Genomic DNA, 25,844 nt, shown 5'->3' on the forward strand with positions numbered 1-25,844 from the left:
AGGCTGGTGTTAAATAGGGCTAGTGGGTTAGAATACTGCATATGAAGGGGTATGTGTTAAGTGTAACTTTGGGGTTAGTGGGTTAGCATACTGCATATGAAGGGGTATGTGTTAAGTGTAACTTTGGGGTTAGTGGGTTAGCATACTGCATATGAAGGGGTACGTGTTAAGTGTAACTTTGGGGTTAGTGGGTTAGCATACTGCATATGAGGGGTATGTGTTAAGTGTAACTTTGGGGTTAGTGGGTTAGCATACTGCATATGAAGGGGTATGTGTTAAGTGTAACTTTGGGGTTAGTGGGTTAGCATACTGCATATGAAGGGGTATGTGTTAAGTGTAACTTCGGGGTTAGTGGGTTAGCATACTGCATATGAAGGGGTATGTGTTAAGTGTAACTTCGGGGTTAGTGGGTTAGCATACTGCATATGAAGGGGTATGTGTTAAGTGTAACTTCGGGGTTAGTGGGTTAGCATGGGTAAGCAGTAGGTGTTAATAGAGGCTTTTTGGGTAAGTATTTGGGTTAACAGCAGATGTTAATTGGGCGACAGTGGGTTATCATAGTGGTTAGCCACAGGTGTCAATTCGAGGTACGTGGGTTTACTCACCACATTAGGGTCATCATCATCAGCAACACTCAGGGCTGTACTTGCTAACGAGATGACTAGATCTGGCATGGAGAATTGCTCAAGTAAGCGTATCACCTAGGCAACAATAAACAACAAGGAAGATAACAGGTGTGAGTTGGTACAAACAAACATTTGGCAAAAAGTGATCTACAAAAGGTGTCAAAACCCTGTACAGGTATTGGACACCTTTGGTAATTGTCAAAGACCAGTTTTCTCGCTAAGTGTATCAAAAAAAATAAATAAATAAATAACAAATCTGTGAAAATTTGGACTCAATTGGTTATCAAGGTTGCAAGAGAATAAGGACAGAAAAAAACCTTGATGCACAAATTTGTGTGCTTTCAGGCCTGAAGTCTTTTAATGTTTGAGTAAGAAAAAGCATGTACCTCTTTCTCAAAAAATACAATACATGTCAAGTATAATACTTCAGAGGGAGCCGTTTCTCACAGTGTTTTGTACTATCAACAGCTCTCCATTGCTCGCTTATTGCTGAGTAATGACCATTAATAAATACCTTGGATGGTTACAAGTCTCTGATTGGTCAAAATCCGGTCACGTGGTGGAGTGTTAACGGTGGTATAAAGACCGGCTTTGGAAAATAGCGAATAAGTGGCCACTAAATCAGCATACATTGTGTAAACCTTGCGCGTTGCACTGTATCGCATGCTTATTTATATCCATGTTAGTTTCATTGCAACTTCGCGCACCTGCGCGCTGAAAATGTATCAATTTTGAGTGCGCGCTTGTAACAGGTGCGCGCGTATAAACTGACGCTGAGCTCATGCGCGCATTTTAACGCACAAAGAACAGCTATTGTCCAATCATTTGCCTCCTTTGACCCCAGTGAAGGCGCTGAACAGATCATTATTTAAAAGAGTCACTGGTCTCAAAGATCAGTAATGTGATTAACGCACGAAAGAGATGGGAACCATCAAAAGCTCAAATATGGCCCCTGAACAGGTCTGGAAGTACCGCCGAGAGAAAAGTCACAAACTTTGGACAATATTAGCCGTTTAATTCGCTAAAAAGGGTATTTATTAATGGGAATAACAGTGTTCGGACCCAGTCTTCACTGCGTGGTAATGACCTTGGTGGCTGGCGCTGTTAATAATAATAATAATAATAATAATAATAATAATAATTTACAATTATATAGCGCATTATAACGTCCGTCGATATATCGAAAATACTCAAAAACTCGATATTTTTTTGACATCGAAATCGCCGATGTCACTTTTATAATCATATCGTATTATCGGATTTTCGATATATCGAAAATTTCGATGTTTTGAAAATTTTGATGTTCCTAAATGATATCGAAAACACCAAAAGAGTGTACGATTATTTAAAAGAAATCTGTGTTTGAGTATTAGAAAAGCCGTCGCGTTATGTAGTTTCATCATTTTGAGTTGCCCTATTAAATAAAATACGTTTTACAACAAAGTATGTCTGCTTGTTCTTTGTGTTTTCGCCATCAGCCGCCGGCCCGCCGCAGAAGTTCACGACCCCGCGGCGAGCGCACGGTAAAACCTCAAAAGAAACCGCCGCTGCTGCCCAGCCTATCGGCTGTTTAAGATGCAACTTTCCATTGCGCATGTGATCAAAATCAATGCGTCTTCATCACAGCATTATTGACTTTGCAAAAATACCCCGCAAAAACTTTCCCGAAACAACAAGACAAAACAAAACAAGGAAGAAACAATCTTACGTCATACAGTAAAATAATCTTTCTATCAATCCAATGTATCGTAATGGCGTCATTTTGGTCAAATAAAGCCTACACGTTGTGTTGTTTTCGTAAACAAGCTAACATTTCCGAGTAACTATATGCTTCGCAGACCACGCTGTCGGCGGCTGTTGCGTGCGTACCAGCGAAGACTAAGCTGTTGTACAGTTTAAGCGTGCACACCAGCGTTGGTGGTTATTGCAATTCCCGAGAAAACCCGTTTGCCCAAGCATGCCCAGACACGTGCAGTCTTTGGTTATTTCGACAATAGAGGGCGTTCTAGCATTCAATGTTTCTTGCCTTTATTATAGAATGCAAAGTAAAAAGACTACGAGCCTTTATTGGAGACTATGTGACTGCATGCTGCGTGCGTTGTATATTGTGATCGCTGAGTGGTAGGTCTGTGTTTTGCGGGACTTTCTAGTGATTTTTTTTCGATGATTATCTCAACCATTTTCAACCGTAAAGGTAGTGTAACATGTAACATAGCAGACATTTATTATGTATCTAACAATATTGCCGTGAATTGTCGTTATTTTGGGGGGCATTAGACTCTGAAAAAGTTTAGTAACTAATTCATTTAGTGTTGACAAAGTTTGCAGCGCCACGCTCCTAACACACTTCACTCTCCACATAGAACAGCGGGCCTGTCTACCTAAATGTAGTTCTAACCGCACCAAATTAGATTTTTGTCCACACCATACGAAGATCTCAACTCAAACCCGCCCGCCCCCGCCCGTCGGACAACTTGATTGACACTTCTACGTCAATGCATCGGCGAGTCACGCAACTCTCAAAGGCTCTGTGTCATTATGAGACGGCCAAAATGATGGCCAATGGCCAAGCCAGCGGTAGTGGCGATCATACTTTGTTGTAAAACCAGAAATAATCGTGGCGGGACTACGCAATTTAAAATTGTTTGAACTACAAACAAGTTCGGGGGATCAGACAAAAACAGGTTTAAATGTAACCCTATTAAACTGTCAGTCTTCGGTATACCAAGTGCTGTTTTTAGGCTTCCATCTTGCGCGCGGGAAATACTCGATATATCGAGTATACTCGATATTAAATTTTCGATATATCGGTTATGGGAAAAAAACGACATCGACGGACGTTAGCGCATTATATGAATTAACATCTCTATGCGCTTTACAATACAACTGTTAACGGACCTCGCCTCCGGCTCGGTCAGCTAACAGCGCCAGCCACTAACCCGGTCATTACCACGCAGTGAAGACCGGGTACTCGCACTGTTATTCCCTACATAGTGTCCAGTGCCTTTAAGCAATTTTGTTTCTGTGCTTAGAAAGTGGGCCCTGGGGCTCATTTTCACAAAGAGCTAAGATTTATTTAACTGCAAATCAATCGTAGTTGCTAAGTAAAGTGTGATGTCACAATACAAATCACTATGGAAATATTGACAATTTGTCTTGCCATTAATTTTATTCCTTGTGAAATTGGCCCCTGATCTCTATTTGCAAAATGTCTACCTTCAAGTAATACAAGACGTCCAGCTTCTTGCCCTCATATTCGTCAGTCAGAAGGAGTTTATTCAGGAGGAAGTCTTCGTCTGCAATGCGATGCGACGCCTTGAGGAAGCAGGCTAGCGCTTTGTGAGGTTCTCCGGTGTTCAGGAGCGAGTGGCCGAGCAGGAAGTGGCGCGAAGAGATGTTCCAGTCGCACCATGGGTTCAGAAGACGGATGTACTCCTTTAAGTGATGAAATAAATGAATTAGGATAAGTTGGGAAGGATATCCACAGAGGGTAAATATCATTTTTGTTATTATTTCGATTTTGGGGGTTGAACAAAGAATTTACTAGAGTGGGATTCGAACCAACGACCTCCGGATTAACGTGCCGGTGCTCTACCAACTGAGCTATCTAGCCAACATAGGACTAGATAGCTCAGTTGGTAGAGCGCCAGCACGTTAATCTGGAGGTCGTTGGTTCGAATCCCACTCTAGTCAATTCTTTGTTCAACCCCCAAAATGATTTCAAAATTTACCCAGTCAGTTTCCCTTGTGGTTTATATTGTTATTATTTCCATACGTTTCTGTGGATAAGACGCTCGGCGGACAAGACACAGTACCTCAAATCACAATTTTTTTTTTAATGTGCAACGTAGACATGTGTAACATCATGACTCACCTGTAGCTGTGCATATTGACACTTTCCCATCAAGAATTCTGGAAACAGAAAACTGCCACTGATTGGCCAGCTGGGAAAGAGTAGGCGGAGTCAAGGAAGGCAACCTTCTCAATCTTTTTTTTTGTAAGCTAAATTTCTTAAACCAACTTTATACTTTCAGAGGGCTAGGCCATTTATATTTTGTAAAGGGCACTTCCAAAGGAAAACCTTTGAAGAGGCACCAAGGCCAAGACCAGGGGCAACGCAGGAATGGCCTCCATGGCCTGCGTTTGTTTCCAGGCCAGTGGGGAGGAAGGAGGAATTTTTATTAATATTATTTGTTATGATTTTCTAATTAAAAATTTGAGAAATTAGGAACCTGGCAAGTTAAATTCGATGAACTTCTGCAAATATAACGAGATGAAATAATAAAGGATACATCATCTGTGTGAGTGCAGTCACACACGGCTGCAAAATGGTCGTCCACGTCTCGCACTCGTTCGCCTTGGTGTATCCAGCCTTCATGACCTTTGACCTCATCTGTGACCCTCCGACCCCTTTAAGGAATAGCTCTGCCAGTGTGGGTGTGTGCGCGCCCATGGTGGCCTGGGCTGATGAAAGGGGCGAGGTCAGACCCACTGAGCTGTCTGTGATCTCAAGTGCTGCCAGTTGTCTCAGGTTGGCCTCTCTGGAGAGTCAAATTTTAACTTCGCTTGAAATTTTGAAGTACACTGTACTGGGCCCAATTTCATGGCTCTGCTCACCGCCGAATTCTGCGCTTACGATCACGATTCCTTGCTTACTTGCAAGCGCCAAATTTCTGCGCTAGCCTTGTAAGCGTAGAATGCCTAGTAACGTGGAGTATGCACACGCAGACGCCAAAATTCGCCACTAACCCGCGAAATAGGCTTGCCGTAAGCACTGAATTCCCTGCTTCTGTAAGCGCCGATTCTGTGCTTACGGTAAAGCAGAGCCATGAAATTGGGCCCTGTGCCGTGTGTCTCGAATAAATTACAACACCCCTTACCAATATTCTGCCTCTTTTATTGGTTTAGAGCGCGTCACATGGTATGTTTTAGTTTTACTAGACGGCGGCCGTGTGATAGTGCTTCGTTTGCCGTATGATAGTGCATAGTTTGCCGTGGGATAGTCCGACGACTATCACACGGCGTGTAGTACCCAGACATCTTTTTACCCACCTCAAACCCAATCAGCTGTGCATCTGTGTATCTGAAACACGTGTACGAACGTTATGTGTACGAGGATGATAACAAGTCTGTTGGGGGTGTTATAAAAACAAATATTGACTGATTTTACTCGTACTATGGTTAAAACTCTGACTCCCTCGGTGATCCCCAGGAAAATAGAATGCTCCAGGGATCACCTCGGGAGTCGTAGTTTTAACCATAGCACTCGAAGCAGTCAATATTTGTATACTATACACTTTTGAAATGGCTGCCGAATAAAAAATATATGATTCTGGGGGAAAAGGTTTAGATGTATGGATAGCTTGTGGATTCCACTTTCATATGACACCAAAATGTCTGAAAGTAACTCATGCTTGGCTGAAAATGGAAAATGTGGAAAACACTGGTACAGGCAAATTATTATGAAACCGACCAATCAAAATGTATAAGTGTCCAACCCAAAACCCTCCCTCTTGTGTTTCTACTCACAGTGAATTGGTCGGTACGGTGCTCGCCAGGCAACTGCCCACCCAGTGTAAGGAGTAATAGGCAAGGAGACAGGATGCCGTCTCTGAGATGATTTCTGAATCCAGGTCATCCATCGCATCTGATGAAAGTGACGTCTGTCAGAAACACAAGACACAAGATAAAAAAGGTTTAAAAAGGTGATAAAAGATGAAAAATACATGAGCGGTATTCAAACCTGCTAACCGGCTGCCTTGGGGGCCTGGCACAGGGCCCCCACTTGGTGGAAAGGGGGTCTTCTGGGAGCACGGAAAAGTGCAGAGTCGGAGGCATTCGTGGGAGAGTGCTTGTGGGGGCCAGTGGTGCCAAGTGCCCCACGAGCCTGCAGTGAAGACATGTTTCGTTATAAGAGTATGACCGGGGAGGCTAGCATGGCTGCCCTGGGGGCTTCTAAGTCTTTGTACCGATGTTCATAACGGGAAAATTTGCCGTGTTTTTGTGACTTGTTTTCTCTGTTTTGGAAGCCATCTTTCACATACAAATTTCTCTTTTTAAAAATTGAGTTGCATCGATTGTTTTTATACATAACAACTGCCCTATCTAGCCCTTATGTTTGGAGTCTCACAAGTGCTTGATAACTCAATAGACCGATCCATTAAGCCCTGCCCCATTGCGTATTGACCAATCACAACGCAACGAAGGTCGACAAAAAAGGTCCGACATGCGTGCATGTATCTTGGCGCGCACGGCAAAGTTGTGCAGAAAGGCATTGGAGAGGCTCACATGTTCTTGCTCACACGTGCGTCGTGGGCGGAGCCTAATGGATCGGTCTATTGTAGAGCACCGACACAAATGGCTTTTGCAACCAACCCTCTCCAGGACAGCAGCAATGCTATTAGAAGAGAAAATGAAAGTGGAAATGTCGTGTCCGAGTGGTTAAGAGCACTAAATTCAAACTCTGGTGTTTCTAACCAGCTGGGTGTATAAGACACTTAACCTTTGCTTTGTCCTTTGGATGTCCTTTGAACCCAGTGCACTTATTGAAAAGAGAAAAGGCTTGCCCCGATGCTAATGGTTTGATTGGCAGCATATTGGGCCACCATACCTTGTTAACCCTTACGGGGTGCTATGTAAAAGGAGTAGGTCTCATAATGCACACCTAGTCCCACATACTTTGCAGGAAAATACTTTATGTTAAAGGCAATGGACACTACTGGTAAGTACTTCAAATAATTATTGGCATAAAACCTTTCTTGGTGACGAGTAATGGGGAGAGGTTGGTGGTATAAAACATTGTGAGAAACGGCTCCCTCTGAAGTGCCATAGTTTTCGAGAAAGAAGTAATTTTCCACGAATTTGATTTCGAGACCGTTGTTTTTCTTTCATTATTATCTCGCAACGGTTTGTTATTTTATGCATATGTTGAGATAGACCAACTGTGAAGGCTAGTCTTTGACAATAACCAATAGTGTCCACTGTCTTTAAAGCGCCTTGAGCATCGCTGAGTGACGGATATGCACGCTGTACAAGAAGCTGCTATTATTACCATGTTTAACAATTTGAGAATTAAGCAAGTAACCCCAAAACTCACATGATCACCGAGTTTGACCATGGCACACTCTAGGATGAGTAGATCTCTGAGTAGCTGGAATCGAGTGCCAGCCATCTGGACGAAGCTAGCCGCTAAGATAGACACACCCTGGGAGCTGCTGAACAGATGACTTGTGGTCAAATGCTCCATGGCATCAGGGGCTGTAATAGAAACGAGACAGGTTTACAGATGGTTCAGTAAATATATTTGATTATTTTTTTAAGTTAAACTGCCCTATGTATACATTGTACCTCAAGTTATACTCCAGATGTTAAAGGCACAAACCATTATCAACTACATTGTACATGCACTTGTATTTATCAGCCCCCCCCCCATTTTTCTGTCATCCCTCCCAAATCCTCCACATTCCCCCGCCCAACCCCTTTTTGTTTTTCACCACACTGCCTCTGATCCAACGAGTAACCCAAAAAACTCACATGATCACCAAGTTTCAACACAGCACTTTTTTACAATGGATAACATTTTGCCATGCGAACATCTCAAAAACTCATTCTGCATCTCGTACGAGTAACCAAAAAACTCACATGATCACCGAGTTTGACCATGGCACACTCTAGGATGAGTAGATCTCTGAGTAGCTGGAAGCTACATAGCACTACAATATTTACAGGTTTCAGGCCTGGAGCCTTTCATAGCTACTTTGTGACGTACAAATTTGCAACGACATTCAAATTCGCACGAAGTATGAACCGGGCTTACACTTCTCAGATGAAAAAATTTATACCTTTTTATACAACCACATTTTTAAAAAATATTTTTATGTTTTTGATCTAAAGTATAGAAACTTCTACCTTCATCGTCCACCATGAGTGACATGGGGTTGCCGTCAGCTAGATCCATAGCATTGAGGAGCGTTACGATGGCACGGACTGGATCCTGTAAAGCTTGGAGGCTGTTTGAAAGCTGCTGGACGAAGGTGATTGATGGAACCTGGGGGCTCTCCATTGTCTCTCTGTAAAAATAAACAAACAAAATTGGGGTTTACACATTTAATTTGCCTTTCATCTACCTGTAAACCTCAAGGTGGTAACTGGTATAGAGATATAGAAAGGTTTGCGGAAACACTATGTAATGATAATCTCTAAATGAGTCAGGGTGCTGGTTCTGAAACGAACCGTTGGTTTCAATTTGAAATTTGGAAGCGCTTTGAGACACCCTTCGGGTGCGTAAAGCGCTACATGTATATCAAATAAAATTATTATTTTTATTATTATTATTATGAAATACAACGATACATACCCGAGGAGATCTCCAGCAATCTGTTGAGCGATGACGTCCGGTTTCTCTAGCTGGTAGACGTCATGCTCAAACGACATCTTGATCTCTGGACTCAGGGCATGGGACACCATCTTCAGGCAATCTCCGAGAGTCACCAGGTCCCGACAAACCGACTTCTCTGTTAGCGAGAAAAAGAAAAATCAGGGTATAATTGATAAGGATCACGGTTCGGCCAAACCAAAGAGATAGGACTGGTGATCATAAAAAAGTAAGCTGTGAATTTAGCTTCAAAGTTTATCGATTTTTTTTTCTGGGGTTCAACCTTGGAGCTGTTTAAGGACTTAGTAGCTTTATGCCCCATCTAAAGAGATGTGCATGTACCTGCATATAATGTTAGTGTAGAATTTGACAGTGTACATATCTCTATGTGAAATGAATGTAGGTCAAAGGTGAATGTATACGCCGGTTTGGAGGCCGGTCTCTGGCGTAAATCACCAGCCTCGAAGTGTGACGTCAGATGTTCAGGCTAGGTTCTTACCTGAAGCAACAAAGGGGAAATCCTGGACATCACAGCCACCAGAGGGCGCCAGATACATATGCTCCACGGCATCGCATGGTCTCAGCACAGACAAAAGATTCTGCAAAGTACAAACCAAAACAAACACATTGAATGAGATTGAGAAAACAAGCAAAAGGCTGAAATGAACAAATTGTTTGGTGAGAAAAATTTGGTGCCCTTCAAAGTTTTCCCATTGACTTCAAGATTTTCCAAAAGAAGTGCCCTTTGGCAAAACAAAACCGGCCTTGCCCTTTTCAACATGTTCAAAGATGAAATTCTAGTCCTGCTAAATCCAAAGAGACTACTGTAATACAAAAAATTAATACAAATGTTTTATTTTTGTCACTATTGATTGAAACTGTTCTCACCTTTTTAAGCAGACAAACCATCCCCGTGTTGGGATCCAACATGATTCCCAACGGCTTACTTGCCACCTGAAGGATGAATCATACACATCAAAATAAAGACTTGTAATACGCACATATAATCATTCTGCTAGGGATTCAGGCGTAGTAAAACCCCACAAAAAAACAAAAACAAAACAGACACAACAAAATTAATCCTTGAAAACCTGTGAGGTAAGACAAGTTTTGAGAAGAGATCTTTAATTTGTGGTAAAAAGACAAGATCTAAGAATAAGTGGTAGAGAGTTCAAGGTGCGTGGCTGAAGAAAAAGACCTGTCACCCCAGGAGGGTCGAGATTTGAGTTCAATGAAACAAAATGAAAACTAGACATGTGTTTGTTGCGTACCAAACAATGGGGTTGTTGTTGATGAGACAAAGAGAGAAAAATACGTGTCAAGTCAAAAGATGTTAAAGGAACAATTCATCTAAGATCACAGATTTACATAAAACTTACACGGTCTAATGATGATGATAGTATACCTTGAAATATTTATGTCTGAAATGTCATATTTTATGGGAAATAATTACAAAAACTATACTTACTTTCCGTTTGGAGTTTATCGCTCGGTAAGCGGGCTTTATTAATTTGTTATGGATTGTTCAGAAATACTTTACTGGTCTGTTGGTGCACATGTCATGAAATTTTGTACCTCCCAAGAACGACACCCCTACACCATTTGGAGTCATCTCAAACCACTGACCTCACTCGCGACCTTTTGAACTTTGACCTCTCACCTCATGATACTGCACGCAGCATGTGTAGAAGCGGGACCAGCTCTGCTCCAGCAGCTCTCGATACTCCTCCTGCGACATTTCGCTGCCTCCGACTTTCTGCTGGATCTCCATCTCGATGACCTCGGTGACCTCCGCTCGGAGGACCTCAAGGGTCAAGAGGACTGGGTCGAGCATCGATGATGAGGCGGGGCCGCTCGATCGGCCGTAAATCTGAACATGGCATTAGATTGGGGGTTACTTTGAAATGATGGTCTCAAATCAAATCAAAATGCCCAGTTCTTATATAGCATATCATCCAACCAAAGGGCGTCTCAAAGCGCTCATTATTTATTCTGTATTTCTGTAACACATAACACAATATCCACAGATTTACGTTAAACTAACACTGTTCGAAGATAATGATAGTAGAAAGCTTCCCATACAATATTATAGAGTTGTTTTACATGCTAAAATAATTTTTGTCTCCTGAAACGAAAATTATTTTTGTGACTTGTTTTACTCATTTCTCGAACTGTGTGCGTTTGATGTAAATCTGTGAACATTCCCTGGTTTCTCCTTCCATGTTTTGGTGACCAGGTGATAAGCCAAGAGACAGGTGGAAGTGTCGTGGCCGAGCAGTTAAGAGCACCGAATTCAAACTCTGGTGTTTCTGATCAGCAGAGTGTGGGTTCGAATCCCCAGCCGTGACACTGTGTCCTTGAGCAAGACACTTAACCATTGCTTCGTCCTTCGGATGGGACGTAAAGCCGTTGGTCCCATGTGTTATGTAACGCATATAAAAGAACCCAGTGCACTTATCGTAAAGAGAAGGGGTTCGCCCCAGTGTTCCTGGTTGTGGCTGCTTAATGCGCCGTAGCACCTTATAAACCCTTATAAAGGTGCTAAATATTTGGGTGTCAGAATTCATCACTGCAATAACCTATCTTTGTGAAAGTTTGTGTATACTCAGCGCCTTGAGTACCTTGTTTGGTAGATACGTGCGCTATATAAGACTTCGATATTATTATTATTATTATTAGGTTCTTTGGTGTTTCTGTATGAGTGCCCTGCTCGTCTCAGTTGATGCTGTATTTTGGTGGATAGTTTTGGTTCATTGCCATACAGTTCTGTATTTGTCATGTACTGACTCCAGTGAACGTACAAATGTACATGTACATGTAAATCAACCTTTTATTGACAAAAACTTACCCTATCTTATTGTAAAACCAAAACATGGAAAACGAAGGTATTTGATTGTTGTTTGGAAGGCTAACCCTAAACCCTAACCCTAACCCAAATCACACTAGGCCCAGCCAGGAATGAGCAGCCAGTTTGCATACTTACATTCAAAGCACGGTATACGGATTGTAGAGAGAAACGTCCCGGATGGAAAATGTGATCCAAATAAGATTCCTGGTGACAAAAATCGGAAAGACAAGAAAATTATAAGAGATGGTTCTTGTGTTTGACTTTAAGCTGAGTAGCGCATATGTGTTGCACAAGGCTGTATACTCCGCAGGGAGCTGAGATGGTTTAAGAAACGATTTAAGGCCCAGTGACCAGGGGTAATAATTGAAGTGTGAGTAGGTATGGACTCAAAGAGAGATGTAGACAATGAATATTGTTGATTCTTCTGGCAACACGAAGGCTGCTTTTAATATTATTACATCAGCCCAAAAGCAAGAGTGGAGGTTAAAACAACATATACCTCCGCCCATAACATAGACCCAATACATATTACAACAATAATGTTGGAAGTGCTTTGAGAAAACTGATTATTAGGATTATTATGATGAACTTACTCTGGGTTCTAAGAACGGTGGGATGATAACATCAGGGCTGTGTAGAGGCTCCATGAAGACGCTGTTCCAAACACGATCACGGGTCGATGTCCTGAACAAACCAGAAAGAAAGAAAGAAACAATTTAAATATGATACTAATTTATTATATAATTTAACGACAGTTTGATTGGGGAGACAGCAAATTTACTGTTTAGTTCTTATTCTTCACAGCATGCAAAGCTTCCAGCACCATACCAAAATCAGTTATTAAAGACTGGAACACAAGACCACCACATACATCATATCCATCGCGGACAACAAGATCTTCACAGGAGCCGATACAACCAACCTCTAAAGCAACTTAAAACCACAACGCAACATAACGGACTTATAAAAACTGTGCAGGACGAATTGCGTATACCCCGGAAGTGATAAAAATACTGTCAAGAGCGCCCTCATGCGGCAGTGTGTTCTGTAAACCCAAACAATTGGGGCTACAAGGGTAAAAAAACTCTTGTAGTCAATTGACATTGATCAAACTTACCCCTCGTAGGTAGTAAACTTGACCACCGTCTCCCCACTCGGACTGTTCCATGTTGCCCATAGGGTGTCCAGGGTCAGCCCAAAGTCCACCAGGGTGTTGGTCTTGTCGTCATTCAGCAGCCCAACGAGGGCGAGGTTGTACTGACCGTCCTGAAGAATCGGCTGGAGAATCACAAACTAGAAAAGAGAGAGAGGACAGCGTCCAAACGGTCAACATATTTCATAGATATTTACTGAATACCGCTCAAATAAACATTCATAAATACCTTTAGTTTCTCTAGTCCTATTGGTGGAGAGCGCGTCACGTGGGGGTGTTTAAACCTTTGATAATGACCAGTGTTTAAAACCAGTTGTGAGCGGATACTCTGCGCTAGTCTTGATGCAAGACTTTTCTTCTTACCTGCCGGTGAGTTGGCCGCGCTGTGTGTGAAAGGAAAACAATAACGTGTTGCACCAAGATGCGCATGCGCATGAACGGAACCAGAAATTGTCAGAAATAGGCATGCAACACACGGACGTCGTACATGTACATGTAACATTACCATGGAATAGAAACATACGTGTACAGAGCTCAAGCACATCGGAAACGGATAAGTTTTACAGAGTTTCTTACTTTATTACGCCTTTTAACCCAAAAGGTGTTTATGAATGGGAATAAAAGGGTAGCTACTAGTTCTTTCACTGCCGTTAAAAACCTTGCAGGGTCGAATTGCCGTGCGCTTTTCGGCAATTCGACCCTGCCGGCTTTAAACGGCCAGGTAAGAACTCGTCGCTACCCTTTTATTCCCTTATTTAAAATGAGAGTGTGTAGTGCACTGTATGATTTACATACTCAAATTATTTGAATGCATATTCAATAATACATTTGCATGGGGAGCTCTGATTGGAGCAAAAAGACATTTTAAATATGACAGAAGTTATTGCCGATTAGAATTTCCACAATCAAATCACTTCAATGAATATTCATCTCTTCATCTGCATACCTGGCTTTGATTGGAGAATAAAAAATACAAAAAATCAAATCACCAGAATGAATGAATATGAATGAAGAGATGAATATTTACTTCATTTGCATACCTGGCTTTGGTTGGAGAATTTTTTCAGAATCAAATCATTTCAATGAATATTCATATATTTGCATACCTGGCTTTGATTGGCAAAGCTTAAGTACACACCAAGGATGAGGGTGTGCGAGTCGCTGCCGAGGGCATGTCTTATCTCATGTTTGGAGGCGGGCTGATCGGTCAGGCTGTCGGAACTTGGAATGAGGTCTAGAATATCCAGAGTCAACACGCAGGTCTGGGACTAGATTACAAAAAATAAATAAGACAAACTCAAATTAACATTGCATTGATGATCAAAAATAATATAAAATGTCAATATAGTATGTAAATAAACCTGAAACCTGTTAGAGTAAAGTTTACCTTGCATGACCACATCTTGAGTTTATGATCCTTACAGGTGCAGAAGGCAAAGAGGTCATGGTTCAAAGGGTGAAGGGTCAATTCTTTATAGTATGTAAATAAACCTGAAACCTGTATGAGTAAAGTTTACCTTGCATGACCACATCTTGAGTTTATGATCCTTACAGGTGCAGAAGGCAAAAAGGTCATGGTTCAAAGGGTGAAGGGTCAAGCTGGTCGTGGCATCCATTGACTCCTGACCTTTCCTGAAAAATGAGAAAAGAGAAGAGAATAATAGCCAGTCTTCTGACGATGACTAGAGCAATCTAGTCGAAACGTCAAGACCAATTACGAACTCACTCCGTGGTAGTGACGTTAATAACGATTCGCTAAAAGCTAAAGCAGGCCACTAAATAACCCATGGCACCCACACAGTGGTGCCCTACTGTATGATTTCGCTGTGGTGCCCTTTACAAATTTCCAAAACAGAGTTAAATTTTCTTCATAGAAATGCCCTGACCAAAGGAAATATGTTGTGCCCCCTCCAAGAACGAAATTGAAGGCCTTGGATACACATCATTATTCAAAAAGTGGTCTAAAAAGCAACATGTTTTTGTTTTTCATTTATAATTTGTATAAACCACAAGGGAAACTGACTGGGTAAATCTTGAAATGATTTTGGGGGTTGAACAAAGAAGTGACTAGAGTGGGATTCGAACCAACGACCCTCCGAATTAATGTGCGTGTTCACCCTTACATTGATGTCGATTAAAGGGTATATATATGTACTTTTTCCTAACAAAAAACACAATGTCCACAGATTTACATTAAACTTACACAGTTTGAAGATAATGATAGTAGAAAGCTTCCCTTGAAATTTTACTTACCGAGGTGCTGCAGTTTTTGAGAAATGAGTAAAAGTAATAACTTGCGTCTCAGTTTTAGCATGTAAAAACGTATTAACCAGTTATGCTAAAATCATTTTGGTCTCATGAGACCAAAATTATTTTGTGACTTGTTTTACTCATTTCTTAAAAACTACAACATCTTAGTTAGTAATATTTGAAGGGAAGCTTTCCACTATCATTATCTTCAAACCCTGTAAGTTTAATGTAAATCTATGGACATTTTGAAAAAGTACCCAAATCCTTTACGCACTTTTTATTCAATACTTTCCCGAGTGAATACAAATTACAGTCAAATCACTTGGGTGGAATTAAACCCAAGAACTTTGCATTGCTAGAGCAGTTTGTCAGTTTGTTAATAATTTACCTGCGGCAGGTACTAGGCCCGTCCACAAGCGCTGCATCACTCAGGTGGGATTTGAACCCACAACCTTTGCATTGCAAGAGCAGTTTTTCAATTTGTTTGTTAATAACTTACCTGATGGCGGCAGGTACTAGGCCCGTCCACAAGCGCTGCATCACTCAGGTGGGATATGAACCCACAACCTTTGCATTGCAAGAGCAGTTTTTCAATTCGTTTGTTAATAACTTACCTGATGGCGGCAGGTACTAGGCCCGTCCACAAGCGCTGCATCACTCAGGTGGGATATGAACCCACAACCTTTGCATTGCAAGAGCAGTTTTTCAATTCGTTTGTTAATAACTTACCTGATGGCGGCAGGTACTAGGCCCGTCCACAAACGCTGCATCACTGTGGCTTGCTTCAACTCATGTTGAGTTATGATACCTGGTGTAAAATAGGTACAAATTAGTCTCAAGTTGAATCACACAGGAGTTTGAGGGTCTTTGGGCAGTTGGCGGAGGGGGGGGGGGGGCAGGCCTCAACATATAATACGGCCTTTACAAAGTTCCGATACAAGTTTACATTTTCCTCATGGAAGTGCATCTTTCTAGAGTAAAGTTAAGTTGCTGATTGTTGTTGTATGTTTGTCCTAGATTAAAGGCAGTGGACACTATCGGTAATTACTCAAAATAATTATTTGCATAAAACCTTTCTTGGTGACGAGTAATGGGGAGAGGTTGATAGTATAAAACATTGGGAGAATCGGCTACCTCTGAAGTGACGTAGTTTTCGAGAAAGAAGTAATTTCCCGGGAATTTGATTTTGAGACCTCAGATTTAGAACTTGAGGTCTCGAAATCAAGCGTCTGAAAGCTCACAACTTTGTGTGATAAGGGTGAGATACACCAACTGTGAAGGCTAGTCTTTGACAATTACCAATAGTGTCCACTGCCTTTAAAAGTACATTGTACATTCACCCCCCGCCAAATCTACTCAGTGACGCTCAAGGGCGCTTCAACATTCAGTATTTTCCTGCAAGGTATGTGGGACTATGTTTGAATTATGAGATCTACATGTACTCCTTACGCATAGCACCATGTAATGGCTTAAAAGGTGCTGTGGCGTAATACCTTACCAAGCAAACCAGGAACACCAGGGCAAACCCCTTCAATTTGATAAGTGCACTTGGTTCTTTTACATTTGTTACACAACACACGTGACATAAGGCTTTGAGTCCCACCCGAAGGAAGATACAATGGTTAAGTTCCTTCAATGGGATTTTGATAGGGCAGGGGCTAAAAATTCAAGAAAATCACAAATGAACAGATGGTTCTTCATAGCATTGACGTTTATTAAACTGGAAGGAATAATGACATACCTTGTACACCAATTGGTGGCAGCTTGACCAGGATCACGCTGCCCGATGTCGTGGCCAAAGCAAACACGGCCTCCCCATCACCGGTCAGCCAGGATGAGACCGTCTGAAACTCATAGGACGTTGACCCGCCCTGTCCCATCACATGGAAGTTGGTCGCGTCTCGGAAGTTGGCGACGGAGATGTCCGCAAAGATGGACGGAAGGGTCACGTTGTGGGAGTAAACATCCTAAGGGGTTGACGGAAGAAAGTTAAAGAAATGCAAATTATTTGAATATTCATTGGGAGCATTTGCATTACTTCAGACATCGTCAGGTTACAGGTTAATTATTATGGTAAGGGAAGAAGTCAAAATATGCAAAGATGGCTGGAAGGATGACATTGGCCAATCACAGGCGGGATTGAGAATGACGTATTACTGCTAGCAATCATACCACGTCGGTGTGTGTATGTGGGTGTGTGTACGCTGTACGCTAGCTGTATGGACATGTACTGTACTACGTGCTTTTTATAGCAGTGTCGGGAGCGTGGTGTATATTGGCTATGATTGTAAGGTAAGGGGGTCTGAATGCGCTGCCGGACGGGTGAGCCGGACATGACTCGCCCGGTCGGTAATGGTGTTGAACAACTTCGAACAACTTCCGTTGTCTTGCGTTTCATTATAACACGAGGACTAGCATCATAGTTACAACGTAGCTGGTAGATTTGTCCCTGAATTGGAAGCTGCTGTACTGTAAGTGTAACGTTGTAGTGTAGTACTAATAGTATGGCAAGAGTTAGTTTATGAAATTGAACTTTACTTGTAGTTGTTGTTCAGCCACACGCCATCTTCTACCGTCTGGTATGTTTTCGACAACACATATTTTCATTCCCCAACTTTGATTTACCGCGAGAAATGTAACAAATAATATATGTCTACATTGAGACAAAAATAAGCAGCTGGGTTTCTTATCTCGTCTGGTCTGTGTTTGTGCTTCAAGGGGATGGGGTGTGTTGTACTGTCATATGCCCAACGCATAAGAATTCTTACCAAGTAGCCATCCTGCCGGAAACCCATGAAACCTGGATACTTTTTTAACCTTTCTCAAACACATTTCACATGTTCTAATTTTCTTCCTTCTATTTCTAAACCCATGATTGATGCATTAAACGCGGTTGTTATATTTTGTTGAAAGTTTCTGTAGTTGTGTTGCAAATTATACACCACTGATTTCCAGCGACTTACAGTTTTGTTTTACTAGTAGGGATTTCTCCCTCGCCCGCTGCCATTGCAACTACAGCCACGGCTTGTTTACAATTACTTCGACGAGCACATGTGTGCGAGTGCTTGCAGAACGTTGTGATTGACATCGCAGCGAGAGTTTATAGGTCAACCAACAACCAATGAGAACGGGTTGTTAGTAAACATTAGCATAATGAGCTCCGCCCTAAATTTTGGCAGTTACAAAACCATCAAGGCGCTACTTAGGAAGTACTCATGTACTGTAAGTGTACCGTATACAGATGGTACATGTACATGTACAGTACGTATGTGTACATACGCTGTACACGTTTTATATGCACTGTGTTATGTATGGGGGTGCGCTGGTGGAATTCAGTGATGGGGACTGGGATTTTGCAGATCGCGGCTGGCTGTAGCGCCTTGATCAAGGCTATATTATTTATTACTTACATTTCTGTGGAGGCGGTTTGGGTGAGGCAAGACAAGCCTGTGGACGCTGTTGATGGTGGCGACCAGAATGACGACGTGGGAATGCGTTTCATGGAGGGTGATCCGCCGGGGTAGTATGGTAGCATCTTGGAGCCTGATCCTGACGGCATTCCCGGAGAGGTTGTGATCCAGGGAGATTTCCGTCAGTTCTAGAACATCATGAGAGGTTCGCCTGTGGAAAGAGATTTAGGCAATCGACTAAATTGCAATATACATGTTCACACTGGACACTCATTGGTAATTACTCCAGGATAATTGTTGGCATAAAAGCTTACTTGGTAACAAGCAATGGGGAGCTGATGATAGCATAAAACATTGTGAGAAACGGCTTCCTCTGAAGTAACACAGTTTTTGCGTTTCTTTACATCGTACCTACATTTTTAATAGGCCTGGGCGTATTATTCGAATATCCGGTTAATGGCGAATAGGTTTTCCTATCCGTAACCGCGAATGCCTTTTTTAACCGGATATCCCCAATGGGTGCGAATACCTATTTATAAACCGGATAGTTCTGTAATTACAACCAAGTAACCGGATATTCTTTAATATCCGAACATCCGCGGACGTCAACTGATAGGAATGTTTTGTCTGAATCCTTATGAAACTTCTATTAAGACAGCATAAAACAGCATAAATAGATATTTAACTATGCTCACCTCCGTGAAGAGTTAAAACAACGACATTTCTGACGTAATTTGTTCAAAGATTACGAAAGTTTTCCTTCACGTAGAGTCAATCACGATCAAATGAAAAAGCAAATCGCCATCTTTAAATTAGATCCGGTTACTTTTATGAATGAACCTAGTGACACTGTCTAAAACTAATATCAGACCGCCCATAAGATCTCATTCACAAACGAACAGCGCCCTCTACTGGAAAAAAAAAATATTTTTAAATTTAAGTTAATTTCGGATAGTTGGCCAGCGGTATCCAAATACCAAATCTTCACTTTTTGCCCAGCACTAATTTTTAATCATGTGCACTTTATTAATAGAGGGACTTGGGACAACAGTGTCAAATCAACTAATTGGGGTACGGGTCAACTCTCAGATTAGGCGGAAACTTGTTTTAAATACTAGGCTAATGTATGATTAAAATGAACACTTGTGTGCAGAAACAAAATTGCCATCCAAGTCAATTCGGATGGAGGGTGCCACTTTTGACAACAATATGCTTATTCCATTTAATGTGAAATTACATGTAGCAGTTAGCATAGTAATGTACATTTCCATCTCTCGAACCCAGAATCTTGTGATTGTAAGTCCTGCAATCTAACCATTGGCCCTTGTTTCTTACCAGTAGATGAATCTGTTCCTTGTGAGTGAGGTTAGCAGTCCACTCTCCCGGTAAGCGTACCCTCCGGCACAGTCAGGTAGGTTCACATCCTGCAGTACTCCCTGTGATGCTCCTGCAAAACAAATTTAATGGAGTGAATTTTAAATCTAGTAGTAGGCAATGTAAACTTTTGGTTTCATTTGATTGTTTTAATCCTTTTATTTTTACCCATTAACGCCAAAGTGTGTTAGGCCTAGCACCGACCACATCGGCATGACCGGTATATAAAACCATAAAACCAAAATGAAACTATATATAACCATAGAGTAAGGAGATATAACTATAGACAAAAAAATACATAAATACAAAAGTAACCATAAACGCACAGGCTTAGTTGCTCGCTGGGACTCTGAAGTGTAAGACTCGCTTCGCCCACAGCGGCCCGGTGTGGCAGGATAGTCTGTCGACCCCCCCCCCCCCCCCTAGAAAAGGCCCTAGCAGGAGATTTGCCCCCCCCCCCCCGGCAAACTGTTTACAAACTACTTCTGATAGTGCCTTATTTGAATCTTCCTCCTCCATCCCCATGTCAAATGTAATTTCTCATAATATAATAATGGGCAATGGGGGACTGAATCTCTGATATTCTGAACATGCTGAACTTTTTTAAGGGCAGAATTCCTTGGGAAACCGGCTCCGAGTCTCATCAGTCTAGACGTAGAACTAGAGTGCAAAAAAGAAGTTGGAATTGACAATCTATTTAACATTTTTAACAATTTGAAAGTTACTACATTGATTTAATAAGGGTTGTGTCAAAAAAACACAACACGGGTCACAAAATCACCACATTCCACAGTCTGTGAATTGGATTTTGACATCGACAGTCATGACAGTTCAGTTCATCACAACAAAGACAAAGGTCGACTTGTCTCCGTCGTACTCACGTCGAGTCATTTATTTTATTTTGATTTAATCTTCCAAACTTCACCGAACCTTACTCCACCATAGGTCTTAAGAAAAACACATAGTTATTATATCTCTTTAATTTCTATATAAATGTACTTACCTGTGCTGATAGTCAAGTCTTTCCAACGGGAACTTTCATCCCGCAAAAGCGGAACCTCGTGAAAACTACTGGGTTCCGCCATTTTGAATCAAACACTATCGTAACTGTTTTATGCTCAAAGTCTTCTGATAATTATATCTAAATCTGAGATTCTTTGCTTTTGAATTATTTTTCTATACTTCTTTCAATATTTAACTCGAAAAGTTTACTAAAGAAAAGAGGCGGGACACAAGCCGATTTTAAAGTAACATTCCACCTTTTTCACGGAGGTTATTTATTTGTTGTATTATTCATAAAACAGTCGTCAACCTAACCAACTTTCCCGCTCCCTTTACAACGCACTATTGGTGGCGCACTTCGGGGGGGGGGGGGGTGGGGTGATGGCCAACGGCTCTGATGAAAGGTGAATACACAATAAACTAGCTAATGCTAACTGCTAAAATCAATTGAGTTACTTAAAAGTCTATCTTCATGTTGGATCAATTATGTTGGTGATAATTTACTTATAACTCTTCGTTTCGTTAATTTTCTCGTCAGGTTTTAATAAACGTAGGCTAGTATAGGCTAGTAATTCAACAAAAAGAGAGAGAAAAAACTGTTTGAGAAAAAGCCTTTGGCCTGGAAAGTCGGGGCGCAATTTTTTTTAAAGTGATTTTACAGAAGAGATAGGAATAATAATCCCTACCTCAATGTGATGGAATTAGCGACAACAATGATTGGGCTCAAAACACACCTCTGAACGAGCAAAGTAATTGCAAAGCGTCACTTTTGAATAAGAAAATAGTTATAAGATCCCAAATTTGCCGTTTTTAAAGGATCTTTACGAAGTGCAAGTTTTGGCTTAAACTAATTAGTTTGAGTTATTCGTAGTCGTTTCGAATCTTATTTTCGTTTGATCCCAGCTCATTATTGTATCATTGTTAGTAGACGCAGCAGTGCACAGGCCAGTTATCAACACGAATACATAGGCATATAGGCATAATGGTTTTTATTAACAAACAGCTGGGAGTGTGTAAAATGTAATCCACATAAACTGATAAACCTTTTGCCATCAAAGTGTAGAAAATTATTTTAAAACGTCACCCTTCCCCAAAATGCACCACAGTACTTTCTCCAAACAATGTGTGATTTGAAGGATTAATCAATGTTATCCAGTTCAGATTGTTGATTCCATTCCTTTCTACCAAGTCTAGACCCACACAAGAAGATTAATTTACATCAATTACTGATAAAATAAAAATCCATGTTCACTCCAATAGCACGGTGCTATTGACACCAGGTGTGCCCCCCCCAACCACCTAACCCTATGGTAACACCATGTAATGACTATCTCATTACCATTAGTAAAAATTATTATTAAAAATAATGTGTGTGCGGATTGTTATTGTTTTGTGAGCTCCCCTTTCTACTTTCAAGATAACTGAGATTAGGTGCCGAGTTTGCTAGAAAGCGACCAAAGTTATCTAATTATGCATAATATTACTTTAGATCTAGGGCCAATTTCATAGAGCTGCACAAAATTTGCTTAAGCACGAAAATAGCTCGCTTATTTTACACATGTTACTTGCCAAAATTTTATGCCATAACATTGCTTGTGACTGGTATTTAGCTGGTGTTTACTTAGCATAACAATTGACTGAACTCTTAGCCGGTAAATCTGATTTTACAAGCAACGATTTTTCCGCTTAAGCAAAATTTTGTGCTTAAGCAGCTCTATGAAATTGGACCCTACTCATTGAAAACAAGAAAAAAAAAAGAAAAAAAGATTAACGATTAATGGAGCACCCCAAAAGGTGCTAAATAAGTAACCTCTTGGTCTCCGAATTCAAGTTGAGCCACCCTGCCCCCTTTCAATGTTGGTTCCAATTGCCGATCTTCTTCTGAGTTACAGTCAACATTGCGCGGGGGCGGGGGGTGGGGGAATTGTTTTTGTGTGTGAATGGTAAGTGCACAGTGAATTGTTTTATACGTTAGGAACGGGTGGCCCTATCATTTTGGCCGGGATTATATAGGCCCCTATTTGTTTTCCCATAGTGTCCGAGCTTGAAAGAACTTGAGGGGTTGTTGTCAATGGTCTCTATTAAACTATTTTTATCCCATGTAAAAGTGTATTATTGCAGCCAATGAGATGATTATTATGTGTACATAGTGAGGGGTCATGCCGAATGCGCTGTTGCAAAGGTCACCAGAACAGCAGCTCGAGCACATTCTCGCGGGTAACCCGAAGAAAGTATCGTCCTCGCATCCTTCGATGCATACTGGTATGCAGCCTCGGACGATCTGTAAAACATCGTCGCCACCTTGGGTTGTTGACACCAATTTCTGCAATAAAGTAGTAACACTGAGTCACCTATTGTTTTGTTTGTCATTCAGAAATAAAACGATTTTGAAAGACATAGAGGTCCATTGAGTAATTAAAGTTTGGCCACGAACACGGAAAGTATGTATCACTTTCTAAGAAGGTGTTTGCGTTGTTAACCCTTTATGGTGCTTCATATTAGGTCTCATAATTCATCACTGCAATAACCTATCTCTCTGAAAATTTGCATCTGAGCGCCTTGAGAATTGACACTTGTTTTCTTAATATTTTAAATAACTAATATGATGTATAAACCCTTTTCTTACCCTACATTGTTCAGTGTCCTTGCATATCTCGTTCCTTATAAATTTCCCGTCCGTGCTGTTGAACGGATCCTTGCACCCCTCCGAGCCGGAGAAACCTCCAAACTCGCTGGTTTGCCAGAAGCACTCATGACATTGGTCGGCTGACTCCGCTACACCTAGGAGGACAGACAGAAAGAAGCATTCATGACATTGGTCGGCTGACTCCGCTACACCTAGGAGGACAGACAGAAAGAAGCATTCATGGCATTGGTCGGCTGACTCCGCTACACCTAGGAGGACAGACAGAAAGAAGCATTCATGACATTGTTCGGCTGACTCCGCTACACCTAGGAGGACAGACAGAAAGAAGCATTCGTGACATTGGTCGGCTGACTCCGCTACACCTAGGAGGACAGACAGAAAGAAGCATTCATGACATTGGCCGGCTGACTCCGCTACACCTAGGAGGACAGACAGAAAGAAGCATTCATGACATTGGTCGGCTGACTCCGCTACACCTAGGAGGACAGACAGAAAGAAGCATTCGTGACATTGGTCGGCTGACTCCGCTACACCTAGGAGGACAGACAGAAAGAAGCACTCATGACATTGGTCGGCTGACTCCGCTACACCTAGGAGGACAGACAGAAAGAAGCATTCATGACATTGGTCGGCTGACTCCGCTACACCTAGGAGGACAGACAGAAAGAAGCATTCATGACATTGGTCGGCTGACTCCGCTACACCTAGGAGGACAGACAGAAAGAAGCATTCATGGCATTGGTCGGCTGACTCCGCTACACCTAGGAGGACAGACAGAAAGAAGCATTCATGACATTGGTCGGCTGACTCCGCTACACCTAGGAGGACAGACAGAAAGAAGCATTCGTGACATTGGTCGGCTGACTCCGCTACACCTAGGAGGACAGACAGAAAGAAGCATTCATGACATTGGTCGGCTGACTCCGCTACACCTAGGAGGACAGACAGAAAGAAGCATTCATGACATTGGTCGGCTGACTCCGCTACACCTAGGAGGACAGACAGAAAGAAGCATTCATGGCATTGGTCGGCTGACTCCGCTACACCTAGGAGGACAGACAGGAAGAAGCATTCATGACATTGTCGGCTGACTCCGCTACACCTAGGAGGACAGACAGAAAGAAGCATTCATGACATTGGTCGGCTGACTCCGCTACACCTAGGAGGACAGACAGAAAGAAGAATTCAGGGCATTGGTCGGCTGACTCCGCTACACCTAGGAGGACAGACAGAAAGACGGGGTGTGCTAAAACACAATAACGCTCCCCAAAAAATAAGCACGTTTAGGCTATGATGTTTTATGCAAAAAGGGCGTTATTACTATGTTGGTGCCAATAGAGCCTAGCCAGTTACACTCTCAATGCCGCAATAAACAATGGTGGTCAGTAAGAGTAAGAGGGTGTTGAGAGGGGTCGTTTAGAATAATATTTTATACAGCTACAGGACGATTCATACAGACAGTCCAACGATGCCACTATTAGCAGAATGAAAAAAAAATGAACAAAACCCAAATTTAGCAAGAAGACATGATAACGTAAACATTGAGAAAAGATGAAGCTAAGGTACGTACCAATGAAGACGGGTACCAGTATGAACACAATAACTCTTAGGGCCCTCATCTCTTGCGAATCTATGGAAAACAACAGCAACATGAATCTGATATTGTCTTGTCTTTCATTTGGGAACTTTTGGGACGCTAGGTGACAACAGACATACAAGGTTACTGTTGTAAACAATAATTTTTAAACATTTTGAAATTTACTTTGCTCCTTTTGACTGGTGATTGCTAAAGCAACTTACGTTCAGTCTTCAAAGAATATGGAATAAGCAGAGCTTTAAACTGAAGGAAGTGTTGAAATGGGACGGGAAAATCCTTTTAGGTTAACGTTTGCGGCAACCTTTTAGTTTGTTATTCCGGTCCTGAAGCCAAAGACTCTCAGAAAAGCGAACTCGTATCACTGAACTAGAACCCATTGGTGAGAAGACAAGGAAGGAGGATTCAGTTTAAGATGTGGGAGGAAAACCCAAGAGAGTTATTTTCAGGAAAAAAACCTGTTGTCAGGTAAGGGACTCAGTGAAAACCTAATCCATGCGGTGCCCGGCGTGATTCGAACCGGGGTCCTAGGTATGGAAGGCGAACAAAGATACCACTACGCCAAC

At 41.8% G+C, this 25,844-nt stretch overlaps 1 protein-coding gene across 2 annotated transcripts in view; it reads right to left on the reverse strand.

Annotated features, from left to right (window-relative positions):
• LOC117299268 (nuclear pore complex protein Nup160-like) overlaps window positions 1–21,120 on the reverse strand; it is a 35,579-nt gene extending 14,459 nt beyond the window's left edge. Inside the window, exons 1-21 of one of the 2 annotated variants that reach the window (XM_033782752.1) lie at window positions 21,039–21,120; window positions 19,997–20,108; window positions 18,662–18,872; window positions 16,993–17,218; window positions 15,981–16,059; window positions 14,519–14,633; window positions 14,108–14,269; window positions 12,966–13,141; window positions 12,442–12,532; window positions 11,984–12,052; window positions 10,661–10,870; window positions 9,889–9,954; window positions 9,500–9,599; window positions 8,983–9,139; window positions 8,535–8,695; window positions 7,723–7,883; window positions 6,156–6,289; window positions 4,919–5,167; window positions 4,501–4,570; window positions 3,843–4,061; window positions 606–701 (exon numbers count right to left, since the gene is read on the reverse strand). In XM_033782752.1, the coding sequence (XP_033638643.1) occupies window positions 606–701; window positions 3,843–4,061; window positions 4,501–4,570; window positions 4,919–5,167; window positions 6,156–6,289; window positions 7,723–7,883; window positions 8,535–8,695; window positions 8,983–9,139; window positions 9,500–9,599; window positions 9,889–9,954; window positions 10,661–10,870; window positions 11,984–12,052; window positions 12,442–12,532; window positions 12,966–13,141; window positions 14,108–14,269; window positions 14,519–14,633; window positions 15,981–16,059; window positions 16,993–17,218; window positions 18,662–18,872; window positions 19,997–20,108; window positions 21,039–21,120 (2,946 nt within the window). Of the gene's footprint in view, window positions 1–605; window positions 702–3,842; window positions 4,062–4,500; window positions 4,571–4,918; window positions 5,168–6,155; window positions 6,290–7,722; window positions 7,884–8,534; window positions 8,696–8,982; window positions 9,140–9,499; window positions 9,600–9,888; window positions 9,955–10,660; window positions 10,871–11,983; window positions 12,053–12,441; window positions 12,533–12,965; window positions 13,142–14,107; window positions 14,270–14,388; window positions 14,464–14,518; window positions 14,634–15,980; window positions 16,060–16,992; window positions 17,219–18,661; window positions 18,873–19,996; window positions 20,109–21,038 lie in introns of those variants that run through there. The other variant, XM_033782753.1, reaches the window with a different exon arrangement.
• Window positions 21,121–25,844: the final 4,724 nt, after the last annotated feature.

Source organism: Asterias rubens, chromosome 14 (assembly GCF_902459465.1).
Source record: "Asterias rubens chromosome 14, eAstRub1.3, whole genome shotgun sequence".
Lineage (NCBI taxonomy): Eukaryota > Metazoa > Echinodermata > Asteroidea > Forcipulatida > Asteriidae > Asterias > Asterias rubens.